General features: G+C 39.3%; 1 protein-coding gene across 1 annotated transcript in view; it reads left to right on the forward strand.

Moving 5' to 3' along the window:
* The window catches only part of CEP112 (centrosomal protein 112), a 362,513-nt gene that overhangs the window by 55,021 nt on the left and 286,497 nt on the right, over window positions 1–20,995 (forward strand). Inside the window, exons 8-11 of the mRNA XM_040989545.1 lie at window positions 6,948–7,034; window positions 7,929–8,028; window positions 10,863–10,981; window positions 15,274–15,417. Coding sequence (XP_040845479.1) covers window positions 6,948–7,034; window positions 7,929–8,028; window positions 10,863–10,981; window positions 15,274–15,417 — 450 coding nt within the window. The remainder of the gene's footprint in view (window positions 1–6,947; window positions 7,035–7,928; window positions 8,029–10,862; window positions 10,982–15,273; window positions 15,418–20,995) is intronic.

Below are 20,995 nucleotides of genomic sequence, written 5' to 3' on the forward strand. Positions count from 1 at the left end.
GGAAGTTAGTTAAATCCAGACAATTGTTCAGACATGGTGCAGATGGCTGTAGGAATGCATCTCAGAAGCACGACTCCCTTGAGAGCCTTGAAGGAGAGCATTGGAAATGGAGAATGCGAAGGAGCTGGAGATATGTTCCCCACCGAGAGAGTCTCCCAGCATAGCACTCTGTTACAGAAGCCAAGGAAAGCAAGACAAGCCTCTAGTGCAAGCTGGTGAAGAGCAACGGAGGCAGGCTGCCCTCAGATTTGGTGATCAAAGGACCTCTGGATTAGAGATGAAAACCATGCCACAGTGACTTCTGAGAGGATAGTTTTAATAAAGAGTGAGAGATTACGATGGGAAGGAGAAAAGGAAAAGCAGAAGGTGTAGAATGCTGTAAAAAGTTTATTCATGAAAATTTTCATCTTTTGTAAAATATCACATAATGAATATGAGATAGCTCACGTATTTAAATAGCACATTTTCCAGAAAGCCCTTAGTTGAGATATTCTAGAAAAGTCTATTAAATAAATATCAGTTATCTGCAGTGTAGCCTCTTATAACGGGCCTGAAAATGTTACGAGCACTTAATTGGTTAATAAGAAAGAGGCAATGAAACCAAACCACCCTGCTATAGAAGAAATTAATTGATTAGTTGATTAGATATTTACCTGCCTTTTACTTCCTCCTGAGTTGTGTCAGGTTTGATCAGACAGAGCCTTAATACAAACATTTCTTTTTATCTCTTTTTTACTTTGTTTTGTTCTAAAACTTTATTAGAAAGGCAGAATGACAGAAAAAGCAGAGAGCGAGCGAGATCTTCCATTTGCTGGCTTACTCCCCAGCTGTCTGTACCAGGAGAAGGCAGGAGCCTGAAGCTCACCCTAGGTCTCAGGTGTGGGTGGCAGGGACCCACTGCGTGGGATACCTGCTGCTGCTTCCCCAGCACACTGATACAGGATGTTCGTATCTCGAGCAGTGGCTCATCCTGCTGGCCATAGTGCCTGTCCCCATGTTCTTCATTTCAGTTCTGTGTATTATGTTGAATATTTAAAATGGGTAATTTCTGTATTTATTATAATGGAATAATGAAGGTTTAAGGTGGTAGATATGCCAGTTACTCTGAGTTGATCATTATGCAACATATACAGGAATAAAATCATCACAGTATACCTCACAAATGTGTACATGATATATTATGTATACAGCTTTAGCTTATTAGCTGAACACAAGCTCCTGAGTAGGAATCCAGGCTGCATATCTTCCTGGCTGTGTGATCTGGAGCAGTTACCTCTTTGTGCCTTATACCAGCACCTACTGCAAAATGGTCTGGTCAGAATTTCAAGAAATAATGCCTGGGAATTGTTTTGCTTGTAGTATGCAGTCAGCTAAATGTGGACCCAAGTCCTCAAGTCACCTTCTGTTGCCTTCAGGCATGCACATGAGGAGTAATCTGGGTTTGAAGAACAGGGTCTTGCACCATGCACTTCCAAAATGAGTGGATGTGTGCCAACACAATATATTTTGACCATGGTGCCAAATGCCTACGCCTTCTGCAATGCCTTTTTCAAGTTGCAGCCTGCCACTCTTGCTATTGTTTTTACTTCTGTTATTACTGCTACTGTTTCACGCATAGCTGCTGCTTCTGCTAATTTGTCCTCATACTGCAACTTTTTTTTTTTGTATTATGAACGCTATCTTTGAGTGCTGTTTAGGTCACCATTTGTCCTTGGAGAAAATTAGAAGGGGATTAAATGGTCATTTATATTTCTCCTTATTCACCATTGCTGATACTCTTAATTTCTCTATGTCTGAGAGTTTAGCTGATACAATTTCCTTTCATCCTTAAGAATAGCTGTTAGCATTTTTAAGTGCAGTTCTACTAATGATATGTGCTTATTTTTGTGTTATCTGATTTTTCATTTCTTTCATCACATCTAAAGTGCTCGTTTTTCTTTTGGTGTCTGTTGTTTCTGATGGAGAATGAACAGGCATTCTGATTATTGTTCCCATGCATGTGATGTGTCTTTTCCTCTAGCCACTTCTAAGATTTTCCTATTGTTTTTGGTTTTAGCCGTTGGAACTCTAATGTCTCTGAGTCATGCTTGTTCTTTTTTTATTTTGTTTAGTTTTACTGAACCTCTTATTCTCTAAGTCAGACATTTTAACTTAACTTGGGAAACTTGGGCCAGTTTTCCTTTATTTCTTTATTTTTTCATCCTCTATTCACACTCTTCTGCAGGTATTCAAATTACATGTAAGGCTCTGTGATTTGTCTCATTGATACCTATAGTGTTGTTTACATTCATTGAATTGTTCACTTTCTCTTGTGGTTGGGTTAGGTAATTTCTATTGACCTGCCATTCATTTACAGACCCTTGCTCTTTTCAAATGTTTGTTTTTTTGACTTGAAAAGCAGAGTTGACAAAATGATAGAGAGTCAGGAAAAAAAGATCTCCATCTATTGGTTTACTTTCCATATGGCACATTAGTCTGGGCTGGGCTGGGCTGATGCCAGGATCCTAGAATTCCATCCTAGTCTCCCTCACTTGGCCCAGCTTCTGGGCTTTGTCAGGCACATTACCAGGGAGTGGGACTCAAAGTGCAGTAGCTGGGACTTGAGCTGACACTCATCTGGGATGCCTGTATCACAGGTGCTAATTTAACTTTCTTTGTCACAGTGCTTGCCCAGACCCTCTCTTCAATCTCAAATCTTTGATTAAGCTTATGAAGTAATTTTTTTCCCCTTTGCATTATTATACTTTTGATTCTGGATTGTTCTCCTTTGTAATAATTTCTGTTTTTCTTGACTTTCTATTCTCTCATTAAAACACTGTTTCCTTTAATTTTTTGGAATATATTTTACTTCAGTTCTTTGAAGCTATTTATATTAACTGCTTTAAACTCTTATATGTTAATAGGTTCAGCTTTGATCTTATTAACTCATTTTTTTGTGTGTGTTGATCAGTAAGATGTTTTTCCTTTTTATTAGCTTATTTATTACTTTTTAAATAAAGAATATTATAGATGAAAGACTGCAGATTCTGTTAATTACCTGCATGGAATACTGAGGGGTTTGTCTTGTCTTTTTTGTCTTTGTAGACTGTTGAGTTTCTAGTCAGTCATCTTTATGTTGTGTAGATTTGGTTTCCATTCTGTTAAGGCAATGTTGGAAAGCCTCGGATATTACTCAGTCTCCTCTAGCATGGAAAGACCCCGCCTGCAGAGTGCCACTGCTTGGAAGAGCTTGCTTTCAGTTAGAGTGGGCTTGAGGTGTGGCCTTTGTCATAGTTCAGCTGGATGCCCAGGTATTTCCAGGTTGTTGGGGAGCCGTGTGCTGTGTCTGGGTAGGGCCTTTGGTGTGGCCCCTCATTGTCTAATCTGTAGTGTTCAGTATTTCTTCTACCCAGTAACAGTCACATTTTGATATCCATCCAGTGCCTGCACATCCCTCTCTGTCAGTTCATGGCCAAGAACTAGCGGAGGACTGTTTGAAAGGACGTCATGCTCCAGTGGCCTGTGCTTAAGATTCCAGCCTCTGTAATTGATTTGAACTCTGACCTGTGTCTCACAGCTTGTGGACTTGGGATGTTTTGCATGGACTCCAGGTTTTATACCCAGGCAGACAGCCTAAACTACTATGGGGCTCGGTTTAGGAGGATTGAGTAAAGCATTGCCTTTTGTCATTATATCTAAGAGTGGATTCTAGCTTACTTTATGAGCTGCTAACAGTAGGAGGTTAGTTTACTGCTGAATAGTTATATCAGTAAGAAGAGACCTTAAATGTTGGTTGGAGTTAAGGTTGCTTGAAGGTCAGACAATTTAGAAATGTTATATTCATTCTTTCCATTTTGATATTTTATGCTAAACTAAATGAAACAGTGATGTTTACTGTCTTCTATGTATATATATTATAGATGTACACAGATGTACAAATCCTTGTATGCACTTATATGTACTTCTGAATTTTGCATCTTTACCTATTATATTAATATTAGATTTTCAGTGTTCCAACCCTGATAATTGATCATGAGTCGTGCCCTTATAGCACAGGCGGCAGTAAGGAGCTGGACTAACATCAAGGTCGGAGTTTCAAAAGAGGCTCACTTGCTTTTCTTAAGGATGGCAGTAGGGAAATAGTCATTCTAATATTGTCATTATAATTTGGGGTTTGCTTTTTTATAAACTAAGTTTCTAACACGTTACAAATCTGTTATTAAATGTAAAATGTAATCATTTTCAAACATCAGAAAAATTCAGATTTAGACATTATACTTTTCAAAAAATGTCAAAGTCAAGAAACATTGATATTACTATGTTAATATTACAGTTCTTGATTTTAATAACTACTGTGGTTATGAAAGACAGTGTCCTTGTCCTAAGGAAATATACAGTAAGTTTTTAGGTATAAAGAGGCTTGTTATTTGTAACTTGTACATGAAAATAATAGAAAACAGTATTCAGGGTTTCCCTCTCTGTCTATGTGTGTGAATATATGGATATAGATGCAAAATGATGAAACTCAAGGAACAATATGTAAAAAATTAATGTATTCGAGTAAAAGGTGTGTGGGAATTCCTGTACTACTATTATAACTTTTCTTTAGGTCTCATGTTATATGAAGGTAAAAGTAATAATTTACAAGCAGAAAAATAGAATGGGTCTCTTCGATGGCAAGAATAGAGATTCTTGGATCAGGCTAAAAATAAACAGAAACACAGAAATCTTTTTCGATTCTTGTAAGCCTGATGCCATCAAGCCCTCTGGAACCTGGAGTTGCTTCCTTTTTATTTCAGATTCTGTGTGCTTTCTAACACTTTGCTGTGTTTGTATATTTGTCTTGCTCTCTTCCATGTACTACATTCATCGCTATGTACTGGCTGCTGAACTCCGGAATTTGGGATTTCTCCAAGAGATGGATAACTTCCTGTGTTAGTTCAGATTCTGGAGACAGAGAGGGAAGAACGGGGGGGCGGGGGACAGAATGAATATCCATGATTATTTGCTACTCAGTGGACTTCTGAAATGGGTGACAGGTTTTATTGTTGATTTGGTCAGTGGGGATTGGTGTGGGCAGGTAAAGGTTGTGGCTTTAGGTGTGGCAGAACAGTTATGTAGTATTTATGTTTAGCTTTTAAAAACTGAGGGCATTACCGATTCAATAGGTGGAATTATGGAAAGATATACCAATAAATTATGCTCCCTAAATCTGCCAAATTTCTCATAGTGCTTTTTTGATTTAATCTCTCTTTAATAACCTTGGTAGTGCTCTGACCATGACCTTCACCAGGAATTAGTTCACCTGTACCTATTTATGCAGAATTGAGGAGAATTACATGGGGCCCAGCACAATAGCCCTGGTGGTTAAGGTCCAAGCCTTGCATGCATTGGGATCCCATAAGGTTGCTGGTTCTAATCCTGGAGGCCCTGCTTCCCATCCAGCTCCCTGCTTGTGGCCTGGGAAAGTAGTCGAAGATGGCCCAAAGCCTTGTAACCCTGCACCTGCATGGGAGACCTGGAAAAGCTCCTGGCTCCTGGCTCCGGATTGGCTCAGCTCTGGCCATTGCGGTCACTTAGGGTGTGAATCATCTCTGTCTCTCCTGCTCTCTGTATATCTGCCTTTCCAATAAAAACAAATAAATCTTTAAAAAATGAAAAAATAAAAAAAGAATAACATGGTTTAGAGGCAAGAGAATAGAAACATTAAGAATTTTTGCCTTTGCTTAGTAAATCAATAATTGTCTCCTTATCCACTATTCATCAACTTATAAAAGTTGTTATGAATCTGTTTGATGTTAACTTTTTTTTGTAAGGTTTTAGGGTTTTATTTTGATATGTTGATATGTGCTTAACAGTAACTGACAGTATAAAGAAAGTAAGCCTCAAGTTTATAAGTAAATATTTTGCTGGGTCTGGTGTAAATCCTCACCTTGCGTATGCCAGGACTCCATATGGGCACCGGTTCTAATCCTGGTGGCCCTGCTTCTCATCCAGCTCCCTGCTTGTGGCCTGGGACAGCAGTCGGGGACCCCGTGGGAGACCTGGAAGAAGCTCTTGGCTCTTAGCTTTGTATTTGCGCAGCTCCACCCTAGTGGCCACTTGGGGAGTGAATCCGTGTACAGAGGATCTTTGTCTCTGTCTCTGCTTCTCTGTGTAAATCTGACTTTCCAAAAAAAAAAAAACATTAAAAAACATTTTGCTAATGAATTTCTACAATTAAACAAAAATCTCTTGAAGATTGCAGACTGCTGACTTTGTATTATGAATTGTACTAATTTAAATAGGGTCACTTAAATTATTTCATTGAATATAACTTTCACAATCAACTGAGGTAAAAATAATTTTCTTTAATTATCAAAAGAAGAATTATGTAGAAGCGATGATGTACAAAAGTAATAATGCTTGCTGTTAGTGGGGTTAAAGTTAGAAGTGCATGTTGTGCTGCTCGGGAAAAGGTAAGCGTTACGGAAGGTGCTAAAGAGATGGCGTCACCACCTCAGGTGCATCCTGATGCTGGAAGAGACAACTGGGAAACAGTTGAAAGAGTGTGTATTTGGCAATGCTTGGCCATTTCTCTGAACGCATAAATGTGAAACAAAAGCTGCCCGAAGACACTGACGTGAAAAACAGCAGAGGCTAAAACACTGCGTAGGTTTCAAAGTAAATACAAAGGGCCACTTTAAAATGATTTTTAAAAATAGTTTTGATTGGAGAAGAGGAAAACTCATGAGTCTGTGTTAGGATGGTCAGTTTGGCTGTGAAGTGAAATTTCCTGTTGAAGACTTTCAATTTGAAAGTATTTTAAAGAATATAATTAATATGCTAGGCTATGTGGTGTGTGATTTGTGCTTACAAAATAAAGTAGAAGATGAAACTGTCTGTCATAGAGTTGTTTTAATTTAAATCAGTGGGTTTTTTTTGCCACTGGGAAAAGTAAATAACACCTTTTAAATATTTTCTTGAAGTTGGACATGAAGTCAAAAATGATGGAAGCTAATTTTCATGAAGAAAAACTTAAACTGCAACAGAAACATGATGCTGATGTTCAGAAGGTATGATATGCATTACTTACTGATTTATTTCCATTGAATATTCAGAATATTCTAGGTGTTTTGAGTATCCATGCATTCAGCTATTGATCCACTTACGTAGATGCTTAAAGGTGGTCCTGTTAAAAAATGGAATTTGCAAAGGTAATATCTCTGCAAAAGCTGAATTTTAACCTTCATTTGCCAAACCTTATGTTTATTTCAATCCTTGTGTTCTCATTACCTTTCAGTTCTTTATTTAAAGTTGGCTATCTTGTAATTCTTGAACTGCCTTCTGTCATTGCCTTTCATTAAAGTTGAAATAGGATCTCAACTGTAAATGCTTGGGTTCATTTTGTCTTAATATTCTTTCAGTTTTCTAGTAATTACATTTTCTTTTTCATTTAAAAGGAGCTTTTTATATCAGTTCTGTTGGTATAGATTGCATCCTTAGTAAAGCTGACAGTGATGACAAGACTCCTTTTATATGCAGCCCACCGAGATTAGGCCTTCCATTGTTTCAAGCTGTATCTTTGCATAAAGGGAGCAGATTTCATGTATTTCATATTTATAGTTTTAAGAGGATAATGATACTTCCCACCTCATCCTCCCTCCCTCAAAGCTGCCCTTTTACTAACTTTCTAATTTTTCTTTTTCTTTTAAAAGACATATTATTTTTATTTGAAAGAGTTACAGAGGAAGAGAAGGAGACAGAGCGAGATATATTCTAACTGTTGGTTCAACTCTCAAATGACTGCAATGGCCGTAGCTGGTCTGGTTGAAAGCTGGGAGCCAGAAGTTTCAGGGTTTTTTGGATAAATCATTTGCTAGATTAACTGAGTTGAACTTGGGAAAGTATTGTGCTCATTTAAAAATGTGTTTTGTATAATAAAGTGTACTAACACATTTTATTTGCAGATTTTAGAACGAAAGAATAATGAAATAGAAGAATTGAAAATTTTATACAAAAAGAAGCAAAGTGAAACTGAGGAGACTATTAGAAAGCTTGAAAAGAAAGGTGATGTTATGTTATTATGTAAATTTTTCAATAACATTTGCATTTTATTCTTTGGTGATGGAGAAAAGTAAGATGTGATGGGGAGCCTTTCCTAGAGCGAGATGATGTTTATGTGGGTTTCCATCAGTGGCTTCTAGATGATGGTTTAGAGCTGGTTGACTGTGTCAGTGTCGTGTGGTGGCACCAGTAGTTTTGCTGAGTTTTGGAAGCAGGTACTTGTCAGTTCTTAGTCTTTTTTTCTTCATTGGCAAATAGCTGCTGTAGCTCAGTTGTGGGCTGCAATAGAATTCATGTTTACCGCCTATCATAAGGAAGATAAAGGGGATTATTCCTTTTCATCCGGTAAAATGGATATGTGAGCTTTAAGGCTTATTGCATAGTGCTAGTATTGTGATTGATAGGGAAAAAAACCTTAACAAGTGTTTGCCATCATTCAGAAGGAAAAGAAAGAATCCAAGTGTTAAATTAATGATTCTGATTCAAATATCTAAACCAAAAGGTAGACTGTTGAAAAAAGTTTTTTTTTTTTTTTGTAGAAGAGCACTTTTGTAAGATATGACTACTGGAGAGTAGGATTCCAGGTACTTATAAGAATTCTGTGAAGTCGGTAGGTTGTAGAAAGGAGACTAAAAACTATTTAGCTATAGTGCATTCCCTAATTATTCAGAGATGAATTTAAAATGATTGAGATGGTTGACTTGCGGCTGAATTTCAGATTTAGATGTTTCAACGTTGTTCTGTAGGTGCTGGGAAGGGAGCCAAAAATATTTGTGACTATCAATTTTAAGATTTATTTATTTGAATAAAGAGAGGAAAGATAGGTCTTACATCTGCTTGTTCACTCCCCAGATGACCGATAAGGCCAGGCCTAGGCCACGCTGAAGCTAGGAGCCTAGAGCTCCCTCTAGATCTCCCATGGTTCTGGGTCCCAGGCATTTGTGTCATCTTCTGCTGCTTTCCCAAGTAGATTAGCAGGGAGCTGGACTGCAGGTGGGGTAGGTAGGACTCAAACTGGTGTTCACTGTGGGGCTCTGATAGCACAAGTCAACAGCTTTATCCAATATGCTACAACACCTGCCCCTGAGATGAGAGTTTTAGGATCTCTGTTATAGTAGCAGTAGTCTGGTAGGCAGCTGTGTTAAACCTCCTAGTCTGTTATGGTAGTCAGAGGTAAGAAAATAGCTCTGAGTCCAGTTCTGCTTTTCTGTGCCTGGTATATGACATCAGGAAAGCCTCAGGCCTTGTGTGTGTGTGTGTGTGTGTGTGTTGTTTTGTTTTTCATTACAAATGGGAAACTGGGTAAGTAAAGTTTCATCTGACTTGAAGATGGTACGTGTCTGTGCTGCTCTCAGTTGTACCATAAGGGCTTGAAGTGGCAGCAGTGAGAACAGAACTGGAAGAAATTACTAGGGAAATGCTTATTAAAATTTTGCTATCTGCTAGTAGATTAATAAAAACATATTCAATTAGCTAAGAAAATAATGTTCAGTGCAAGTAAATATCCAAATAAAAATATAGCTTGATTTATTTTATCTTCCAGATGAACTGAATACATGCAGATTTTCACTTAAATTAGTGATACTTTAAATGAATTTTAAAAAGCAGAAGGGAATATAAATCATTTATATGGGAAATATTTTATATAACCTAAAACATTTCAATCACAAAAATGTTGGAAACCATCTTAAAGTGTCTAGGAGCAAGTATAACTTAAAGAAAAGTCTTTGTGTGTCATTGAGTACTTGTCTTCCTTGGTACTTGATTGTATGGCACTGTTACACTCTGTGGATAAAACACTGAAACGCCTTTCTTCTCAGAGAATATAGACTTGTTAACGAGCAATCAGGAAAACATTTTTAACATATTATAATGGGACTTATTGGATCAACATGTAAGGTTCTTGGGGGTAAAACAGGAGTTTCTGTCACTGGAAGGAAAGCAATGTGGTTGAAACTGGTTATAAAGAAATAGACACTTGGTTAGTGGTGGAATGCATTTCAGGTCAACATCTGATCGTACTCAGGAAGTAGATGTGTATTGTTCTGTTTTCTTAACTATAATGAAGTACCTGACATGTGTTATTCTCTAAAGGAGTTTGTTTAGTTTGGCTTCATAGGCCTAAAGTACAAGCAACCTGGTATCAGCCCTGGTGATTGGCTGTGTCACATCATGGCAGTTGGCACCATGGTGGGAACACATGTGTGAGAGATTACATAATGAGAATGGGAAGCCACAGAGACTGGAGTCCCACCAGCCCTCCTAGAACCCACATCCATTTGACCTAAGCACTTCCACCAGGCATTTTTCATATTTCCACTACCTCACTAAGGACCAAGCCTGTAACATGAACTCTAAGGGATAATCGTATCCCAACCCCAGTAGCAGGGATCTATCACAGTACATCCTCAGAGATGTACAGTTGGGTTAATGTCCTAATATTACTGGCTGAAGATGCAGAAGAAGGAGTGGGTCCTGAGAAGCTGTGTTCCTTATGCATGGCTTTTCCCTGGAGTCTTTAGGGAAGGAGAACTACAGGGATTTTAAAGCAGGGAGCACACTCACCACACATGTGCTGGGGGATGAGGGGATGACACGAGAAGCTGGCACATTGTTCATGTTGTCTCTGCAGTGAGTGCTGATGAACTCCATCCAAGCCATTCATGGTGATGGGCATGGAAAAAAAATAGCAAAGGATAAGGGATGTTCTAGAAGAGAGAATTAAGAAGACTTGATGAAAATTAAATTAAAAATGTATTGATGCATCATGTTTTATATTGTCAAATTTTATGTGCCGAATAGAATTGGTTTAACTATATTTTCTTCATTTTTGACAGTTCAGATCCTTGTACGCGACTGTCAAGTCATTAGAGAGACTAAAGAAAACCAGATTTCAGAGCTAAAAAAGATATGTGAACAGAGTACTGAATCTCTAAAAAATGATTGGGAAAAAAAGGTAAGCTACTTCAAATAGCATGGAAAATATGAAAGTTTTTGTTTTTAAGTAATATTTTAGCATGAAAATAATATGCATTATAGAATATACAGAAAAATATGAAAAAATAAAATGGAAGTATCAATCCTAGAACAAATTTCTAGAAATAACTACTGTTCACATATATTTTCTTATGGAAGTCTATGATCCAAAAGTAGTTTTCATTTAGAAAATATATTTGATTAATTCTTAAGTGTACCTATTTTGAATTTTTAAATGATATCCCATATATTTTAAGCAAAAATTGTTATGAAACTAATAGTAGGATAGTTTCTAGAACTCTATCCTGTTTAATTTTGAATTTGAGTCATTTTTGTATTTCTTTTCTGAAATTTAAAATATTACAAAATGTAGACTAGATATTATTGTAGAAATTTACATCTATGGAAACAGTGTCACTAATATTTGGATCATTTTACATATATATTTGAAAGAGTGCTGAGAATTAGGTGCTGTGGGCTTGGCTATGTCCTTCTATCACCTTAGTAACTATTAAATATTAGATATGACACTGGTTTAAAAATATATATATATTTATTTTAGGAGGAATCAAGATGGTGGAATAGGGTAAAGACATGTTTAAACAGAGAACCATTAGCCAGCTTGAAGCAGAGAGAGGAGATTCCAGGAAACAGGGGAGAACAGACCCATGGCAGGGGGACACTGGACACTGATGGACACAGGGAAGCAGCAGAGACACTGGAGTGGTGTTGTAGTGACCAGATGCCCCACGGCAGTCAGTGAGTGGTGATCTGGGCTCCAGCAGCAGCCAGGTGAGAAGGAGAGTTCACCAGGAGCTCAGGAGGTGAATGCAGGCAAAGAACTGTCTGTCTTGCTGATTTGTTTGATCTGACCACCAGCAGAGAAAGAGCAGCAGATCCCAAGAAGGTGATGGAGGAACAGGAAATAATTTCACAGTTCACACTCCATCAGTACCACATCTGGCACCATTTTGTGTTGTGTGGCAAAGGCTGAGGTACTGGAAGGACAATAGTAAGCTCTGTATATGCTAAGGTGGGAGTGAACTTATTTCCAATTCAGTGCATTGCACTGGGCCCACAGGGAAAATAATACTCACTTTGGCATCCTATGGGTCCCACAAAAAATAGATCCATGTGGCCCTCAGATCTAACAGCCAGCAGGTTCTGGTAAGATCAGCACCACCAACATCCCAGTTATTTAGGACACCTGATGTCTCCCTAATCCTGGGAACTGCTCGAACCAGAAGTGGGAGAAAGTTGTAAAGTCAATGGTGCAGCCTCAGCACCTGGCCACAGGAGGTGGAGAGTGGTGAGTCAGGAGCAAAGGCTTTGGAGACCAGAGTGAAAGCCTAACACCGGAGCCAAGAACTGAAACTCATTAGAGGGAGTGGCACAAGTGACTACAAACAAAGAACTGGGTATCACTGCAATCAGTAAAATTAAAGTGTAAACCTGAGGATGACATAACTTGGAAACCTGTCCTAAGGAGAAGAATCTGCTAACCAGAAGTACAGTGACCAACAGCAAAAGAAGAGGCAGAGGTACAATGAATATTACTGAAGACTCGCCTGCAAAGGAGTAAAAGCCTCTGCCAACCTCAGAGCTAACTGAGGTTACATAGAGGAGAAGAGAAGCACTTATAGGAATTCAAGGAATTTAAGGAATATATCACACAGGAAATAGCAACACTGAAATAAAATCAAACCGAATTATTAAGAATGAAGGGTGCAATAGATCAAATTTAAAAATTCATTGGAAGCTCTCAACAATAGAATGAGTGAGGCAGAAGGAAGAGTCTCAGAATTGGAAGATAGTTCTTGTTACATTGCTGAAGTGATTAAAAAGCTGGCGATGGATCTAGTTCAAACTGAAAAAAAAAGTATTCAAGAAGTATGAAACACTATGAAAAGGCTAAATATAAGAGTTTTGGGAGTCCCAGAAGGTGCAGAAATGACAGAACCAAATTACCACCTATTTATATTAACCCTGAATATAAATGGCTTAAACTCATCAATCAAACACCATAGATTGGTAGACTGGCTCAAAAAACAAAATCCAACTGTCTGTTGCCTATAGGAAACATATCTCACTAATAAAGATCAATGGAAACTGTATCTTGTGATTTTCAGTGTTTTGTTTTTATTTTCATTTCTTCAAAACAATTTTTTTTTCTCATTAAACTCTTCACTGACTCATAGGTCATACAGTAGCATCATTTTCTTCAGGAAGGTTCTTGATTTTCTTTTTAATTTCTTCAGCAACACACTGGTCATGTAAAAGCATGTTATTAAGCTTCATGGTGTTGTAAATTTATATTTTTCTTCCTGTTGTTAATATTTTATTATGGCCTTTCATTTAAGGGGATATATAATAACTGTGTAATGGAGACTAGCATATCGAGATGTGAGTCTAAAAGGTAGTGAGCACCTCTACATCCAGTTCAAGGATGGACTCCCAATGTAACTTTTGGATATATCTTGAGAATAGGATGCTGGACTCTGCTAGTGTCATTGCCCGCAATATCAGGATACACTTAGATAGCAGAACGATGGGCTTATGACTGTTTATAAAGAACTGTACCATTGTAATAATATAGAAATATTTGCAGGGGTGGAGATTTGGAGAGGTGGTAAGAGAAATCTCAGAGCCTTTTGAATTATATCATAAATAATAAAAAAGAAAAAATATGTTTTAGCAAAAATGGAAGGTAGACTACTTATGTTTGAGGACCTGTTAGAAATCATTAAAAGTGCCTGTGTTAAATTTGTGAAACCCAACATTCTTGTGTGTAGCTATTTCTGAGCCATCCTAACTGCTCCTGTTCATTTAGAAAGAAAAGTTCCCCAGGGTCTCACCTGTGCTATGATCAGAATTATTGCTTGTATTCTGCTTCTAGTTTCTAATCTCCTTTAGTTTACCTTGTTTTCCAGTTATCTTTCTAGTCAATCATCTTTCCACACTACCTGTCATGTCCATATCTCCTTCCTGTTCAAGGACAGTGCATCAAATAAGTGATGTAGACCTATTTGGGCTCTTGACTGCCACACCTCTGGGGTGGCCCTGGGGTAAATGTAGGGAATAGGAGTTCAAAGCAGATAAAGTGCTCACAGGGATGGGAGAATAAATTTTCAGTCCCCTTTGAAAGCCAACCATCAAACTTCTCATTCTCTTATGTTTGGCTTTGCTTGCTCTTTCTTTTCCTACCTTCCTTCCTTCCTTCCTTCCTTCCTTCCTTCCTTCCTTCCTTCCTTCCTTCCTTCCTCCCTCCCTCCCTCCCTCCCTCCCTCCCTCCCTCCCTCCCTTCCTTCCTTCCTTCCCTGCTTCTCTCTCTCTTTCACTAAATGAAACCTACCGTGCATTAGCCTGGTGACTGGGGTCCTCGCCTTGCACATGCTGGCTCATGTCCCAGTGGCCTGCTTCCTATCCAGCTCCCTGCCTGTGTCCTAGGAAAGCAGAAGGGCACAGCCCAAGACCTTGGGACCCTACACCAATGTGGGAGATCTGGAAGAATCTTCTGACTGCTGCCTTCAGACTGACTCAGCTCCAGTCATTGCAGCTACTTAGGGAGTGAACCAGTGAATGGAAGATCTTCCTCTCTGTCTCTCCTTCTCTCTGACTATCCAATAAAAATAAATAAATATTTTAGAAAACATGAATTTACTTCACTGTGTGAAAGATTTATGCATTTAAATATAAACACAAAGGTCTGTCAGTAAGGATCTACGTATGTCATGCAAATGGAACCGAGTGGTGCCCAGTCATCCTGCTCACTCTGTCCGACTTACAAATGTGGTCAGGATGTCTGCTCACACGCAGATTGTAAATCAGCTAAAAGTCGTTTCTTGGGTCTTTTGGTTGAGGAGAAAGCATTTTTCTCCCACATTGCTGTTGTGCAGAATTTATATAAATGAAATGATAAAGGAAGATATTAGTGACCCATGATGTATTTGGTTGTTGGTGTGTTTTGGTTTCAGATGAGCACTGCTGTCGCTTAGTGGCAGTGCTGGACTGATGTGCTCACCCAATCCAGAGCCTCCCCTTCGGCTTAGCCGCTGAGATGGGCAGTTCCCGAAAGTAAAGGAGGAAACCGTGTTTCTTAATCATGTTCTTTGTATGATAGCTTTACTTTAAATGTTATTTGTAGATTTTTATATCTTTCGTTGGGCATTTCATCATATATTTGAGTAGGGAATACAGGAAAACGTTTATTTTCTGAATGACAAAATAGTATGTACCGTAGTGAAAGGATTCACTCTCGATTGCGTCGTGCAGCTCCACAATGCTGTAGCAGAAATGGAAAAGGAGAAGTTTGATCTTCAAAAGCGACACACTGAAAATATTCAAGAATTGCTTGAGGACACAAACATACGTCTGAGCAAAATGGAGGGCGAATACGTGGCTCAAACACTGTCTACAGTAAGTAATTTTTTTTCTCTTTCCATTACATTTTTAGAAACTCTTTTTCAATTTCCATGTGCTCATGCTTCTGTGAAGTGCATATAAATAAGTGTGCTATAGAATTAAAAGGAAGCATTTTATCTTCATGCTTGGAACAGATTTGTATGTGACAGTGGACAGCCCCTTGATGTTTGCTGGAGGATTTGGCTCCACATTTTTGATGCCATCTCCTTTATAAACCCTCAGAACTCTTTGCAAACTTTTTTTCCATTCACATTCTGATGTAATTTTTCTTGCCTTTTTTTTTGGTATCATTTTTTATAAAACTGAAAACCTGATGGATTTTTCTAAGAATATTCAATACTCGTAAAGGATATTAATTTCAGAGATAGCCATGGTGGGACCATCCTGACAAACTGTTAGCGTATCATCTCCACTGAGGGAGCAGACACACGTATCACATGGGTAAAGCAAGAAGTTCCTTTTCAAGTGGATCCAAAAGCAGATCCCACAGCCAGGTTGCACTGCAGCAACACCAGCGGTGTTCTCCGCAATGCGCAGGGATCTGAAGGATCCACTGAGAGACTGTGCTTGCTGCACACGTGGCTGCAGAGTGTGCATCTAAAGGAATGAGCACTGCCAGCTTTCCAGAGTTTGCAGGCTTCCAAGGGGCACACATCTGGAATAGCTCTGTCGGTGGGCCCCTCAGCACAGGGGAAGGGCTTCTCACATGCCATGCACGTGAGCTTCCTGTCTAGCTACCACCAGTGTGTCATTTAACCTCACCAAGGGCTCAGCCTTGGCAGAAAGGGCATTAGTGTAATTCTCCTTCGTTTTTGTAGATGGGAGTAATACAAAACAACTTTTGAAAATAAAAGAATATGACAAACCCACCAGGTATTTATATCTTCTCCTCCAATGCATGAAGCATGGGCCATCTTCCATCTGTTCAGCAACTGTGAAGCCACCTCTCATTCACCATTCACAGATTCCCAGGCCTGCCTGGCTTGGTTCAGATACTTTCTTGATTTTGAACCTGTGGGATTGGAGCAAGAGTTAGTTACCATGGCATACGTTGTAGATATGTCTTATGTTCAGTTACCTGGAACTCTGAGATGTGACTTAGAAGGTGAAAAATGGAAGCATACACAGTAATCTGGAAGCTGGGCTTTAGGGTCACTCTTGGTCCCATTTGCATCTCCTGAGTGGCTGGTAAGCTCTTCATGTGTGTTTCACTCAACTGTGGGGTAAGGTAACTGTAGTATAACGAAGTGAAAAGTGTTAGATATGGTAAGTGATTTGATGCATGTGAATCAAGGTATATAAACATGCATAATAACATGATAGGTAGTTGTTATTGTTATCTTTAAAAGTGTATCATATATGAAATATAATCAAGAATGGCACAGCTAATGAGAAAGAAAGCCTCAGTTTAAGAGATTTTTCAGTATCTGCTTGAAAATGGAGCATTAATCCCACTTTTGACCTCCATTCCTGCCCACAAAAAGACCTAAAGGGATAAAGTGGAACCCTAAGTGGACAGGGATAATGGGAGAGAAGTAGCTTTTTGATACTAGAAAGAGTAGAGGTGAGTTAAACTGACCTTAAAGGTTCAAAAAACAGCATCCTGTATCAGTGATGGAGAAATGTGAGAAGCCAGGCGTCTGTGCAGGAGGGGATGCAGGTGGCCTTCAGCACCTGGGTTGCTAGAAGTCTCAGTAGGATCAGCTGGATTTTGGGATGCTTGTGAGGGAGCGTCTTGTACTTTTCCTGCTGCTTTTGTAGAAGTTAGAAATGTCCTGGGCCTGGCACGGTGGCCTAGTGGCTAAACTCCTTGCCTTGCATGTGCCAGGATCCCATATAGGTGCCAGTTCTAATCCCGGCAGCCCCACTTCCCATCTAGCTCCCTGCTTGTGGGCTGGGAAAGCAGTCAAGGACGGCCCCAAATCTTCAGACTCTGCCACTGTGTGAGGGACCTGGAAGAGGCTCCAGGCTCCTGGCTTCGGGTTAGCGCAGCTCTGGCCATTGCAGCCACATTGGGAGTTATTCAACAGACTTCTGTCTCTCCTTCTCTTTGTATATATGATTTTCCTATAAAAACTAAAAAAAAATAAATCTTCTGAAAAAAGAAATGTCCTGCAATACACTTTCTTAATATGAAACACACACAAAAAAACATAGGTCTTTGTACCCGTTCCTCCACTTCTTGAAGCATGGACTGTCTTTTCATTCATACAGGAGATGCTAGTTTATTTTCTGGAGAGAATATGGCGGTCTCGGTTTGAGACTTTTTACACGTTGTGGTGAACTGATTCCTGGAAGTCCTTCAGACCCTTGAGAATTTTTTCAGTGACCAGATTTCAAACTGTTGCCTCATCTCCCTGCTCCAAGGAAAACAAAACAAAACAAGACAAAACAAGTCATTTAAAAAAGCAAAACCATTAATATGCTCTCAGATTTCTAATCTCGTTGTTTAGTTCCAGAATTCAGTGGATCCAGAGCGAAAAGGTAAACTTTATGAAAAAATGTGTTGGAACTGGCGCTGTGATGTAGTGGGTAAAGCCGAAATGTCTGCATCTCGTATGGGCTTCGCATGGTGTTCTGTCTACTGCTCTTCCAATCCAGCTTCCTGCTAGTGATCTAGGGAAAGCAGGGGAAGATGACCTGGAGTCTTTGGTCCCCAGTACTCATGAAGGAGAGTTGTAAGAAGCTCCTGGCTCCTGGCTTCACAGCCATTTGGAAAGTGAACCAGCAGATTGAAGACCTCTCTCTTTCTGAATCTTTCCTCTCTATGTAATTCTTATTCTCCTTCTCTCTGTGTAAATGTCTCAAGTAAATAACTCTTTAAAAAATGTGACTCCCAAATGGTTTTAAAATGCTAAGCACACGAGTGGTTTTGACCATTGCCAGAATTGACTTCTATAAATGTTAAATGTCACTGTGTCTTTAGTTATGGGTTTGGGAATTATTTTGAATCCTTTATATCTGACTTTCAAAAGCATTTTCTTTAATTCTGAGAAATGTATTTATAGTTATTATTTCATTGAAAAGATCTATCCTTGCATATCTTAGATCTTACTTAATGTTTATGATCTCCTTGTGTTTTCATTTCTCATTCTGATCTTTACTTACTTTTTAAAAACCTTCTATAAAAACTTTTATTTGAAAATAGTTTTAAATTTACGAAATTATACAGTTCTACAGTTATATCACACTCCCAGCTTCCCCTCTTTTTAGCATGATGTTAGTCTGTTTATCACAATCCATATTTGTTTTTTAAGATTTATTCTATTTATTTGAAAGATACTGTCAGTAAGAGAAATAAAAGGGTGGTGGGTGACGAGAGAGAGAGAGAGAGAAAGAAAGAGAAATCTTCCATTTATTGGTTCACTCCCCAAATAGTTGTGATAGCCAGGTCTGGTCCAGGCTGAAGCCAGAAGAGCTTCATTTGGGTCTCCAACGTGGGTTAGAGGCCCGTGGACTTGGACCATCCTACTCTGCCTTCCTAGCCACATTAACAGGGAGCTAGGTAAGACTAAGAATCTTCTGTATAGCAAAGAAAACAATTAATGAAGCAGAGGCAACCAAAAGAATAGGAGAAAATGGGCCCGGTGTGGTGGCCCAAGTGGTTAAGGTCCTCTCCTTGCACGCCCGGGATCCCATATGGGCGCCGGTTCTAATCCCGGCAGCTCCACTTCCCTTCCAGCTCCCTGCATGGGGCCCAGGAAAGCAGTCGAGGACGGCCCAAAGCTTTGGGACCCTGCACCCGCGTGGGAGACCCGGAGGAGGCTCCTGGCTTCGGGTTGGCATAGTATCGGCCGTTGCGCTCACTTGGGGAGTGAATCATCGGACGGAAGATCTTCCTCTCTGTCTCTCCTCTCTGTATATCCGCCTTTCCAATAAAAAAATAATAAAAACAAATCTTAAAAAAAAAGAATAGGAGAAAATTTTTGCATACTATCCAACAAATTGGGGAGTAATATCAGGATTTACAAGAGCTTCAGAAACTCAACAACAAAGTTAAGAACCCTGGTAAGTAACGGGTTAAGGAAATGAGAAGGCATTTCCTGAAACAACAAATTTAAATGGCTAATAGACATGTGAAAAAGTGCTCAGGCTCCCTAAGTATTAGGGAAATGCAAGTGAAAATCACATGAGAGTCCGGCGAGTTGACTCAGCTGGCTGGTCCTCTGTCTCTAAGTGCTGATATCCCCTATGGGTTTCGGTTTGCGTCCCAGCTGCTCCACCTCTGACCCAGCTTCCTCCTTGTAGACTGGAAAGTAATGGAAATGAGCCATTGCCTTGGGACCCTGCACCCACATGGGAAACCTGGAAAAGGCTACTGGCTTGATTGGCTTGACTGCAACCATTGCAGCAGTTTGGGAAGTGAACCAGTGATGGAGGATCTTTCTCCCTTTCTCTTTGTAGGTTTGTCATTCCAATGAAAATAAATACATCTTTTTAAAAAATGTTCATTTTGAATGAATATATATGTATATATGAAAGGTACAGTTATTTATATATTAAAGATAGTTATTATATATACACACATCTATGAAAGGTACAGTTTCAGAGGGTGGGATAGTTCTTCGCCATGACAGTATTCCCCTTATCCCTCTTACTAAATGCAGGAAGTTTTCCAAGAGCTTTCCTGGAAAGTTGCTAGGCATCCACTTTGTATTTCTGAGTTGACTCTTTCTGACTTCTTTTTGTTTACCAGCCTTCATTCAACAATATAAAAAACATTGCATTAACATAAATTCCCGAGACCCTTCATCTAACGGGTGGATGAAATCAATGATATTCTTGCTTACTAAGACATCTTGAACTTGATGGAGCTTATGTGGAGAAATAAGTTTTATATTTTTAATTTTAATCTTTCAATTACATTTCCATAAACTTTTCGGAGTCCTCTCATATGTGGTAAATATTTTTCAATAATTTATTGCACATTGAATCGAATTTGCAGGAAGACTTAGATAATGGTGACAATAGAGATTTAAAACTAAAAGTTTTTCTTTTTTCAAAAGGCACATATCCTGAGGCAAGCATTATGACATAGTGGTTTAAGCCACCTCTTTTTATGTCAGCATCCCACATGGGCACCAGTTTGAGGATTGGTTGCTCCACTTCCAATCCAGCTCCCTGCTAATGGCCTGCATAAATTGGTTGAAGATGATCCAGTTTCTTGGGTTCCTGCCACCCATATGGGAGAACCAGAAGAAGCTCCAGGTCCCTGCCTTAAGTCCAGTTGAGCCTTGGCTGCTGTGGTCATTTAGTGGTCATGTAGTAAACCATCCTAATAAGGTCACATTCACAAATACTCCCTAGTGCAGCTTCACTGTATCCATTTTGGGAGATGTAATTCAACCCAGAATAGGCATAAGAATGGAGGAAGGCAGAGATCTTCCATTGGCTAGTTCACTCTCCAAATAGCTGTGGCAGCTAGATCTGGGCAAGGCTGCCAGCAGTAGGTAGGAACCCTATCCTGATCTCCCTTAAGGGTAGCTGGGATCCAAGCATGTGGGCCATCTTCTGTTGCCTTTCCATATTAGCAGGAAGCTGGATCAGAAGCAGAGCAACTGGAACAAAGCAA

This window comes from Ochotona curzoniae, unplaced genomic scaffold (assembly GCF_017591425.1).
Source record: "Ochotona curzoniae isolate NIBS_2020 unplaced genomic scaffold, NIBS_Ocur_1.0 contig_523, whole genome shotgun sequence".
NCBI classification, from domain to species: Eukaryota; Metazoa; Chordata; class Mammalia; order Lagomorpha; family Ochotonidae; genus Ochotona; species Ochotona curzoniae.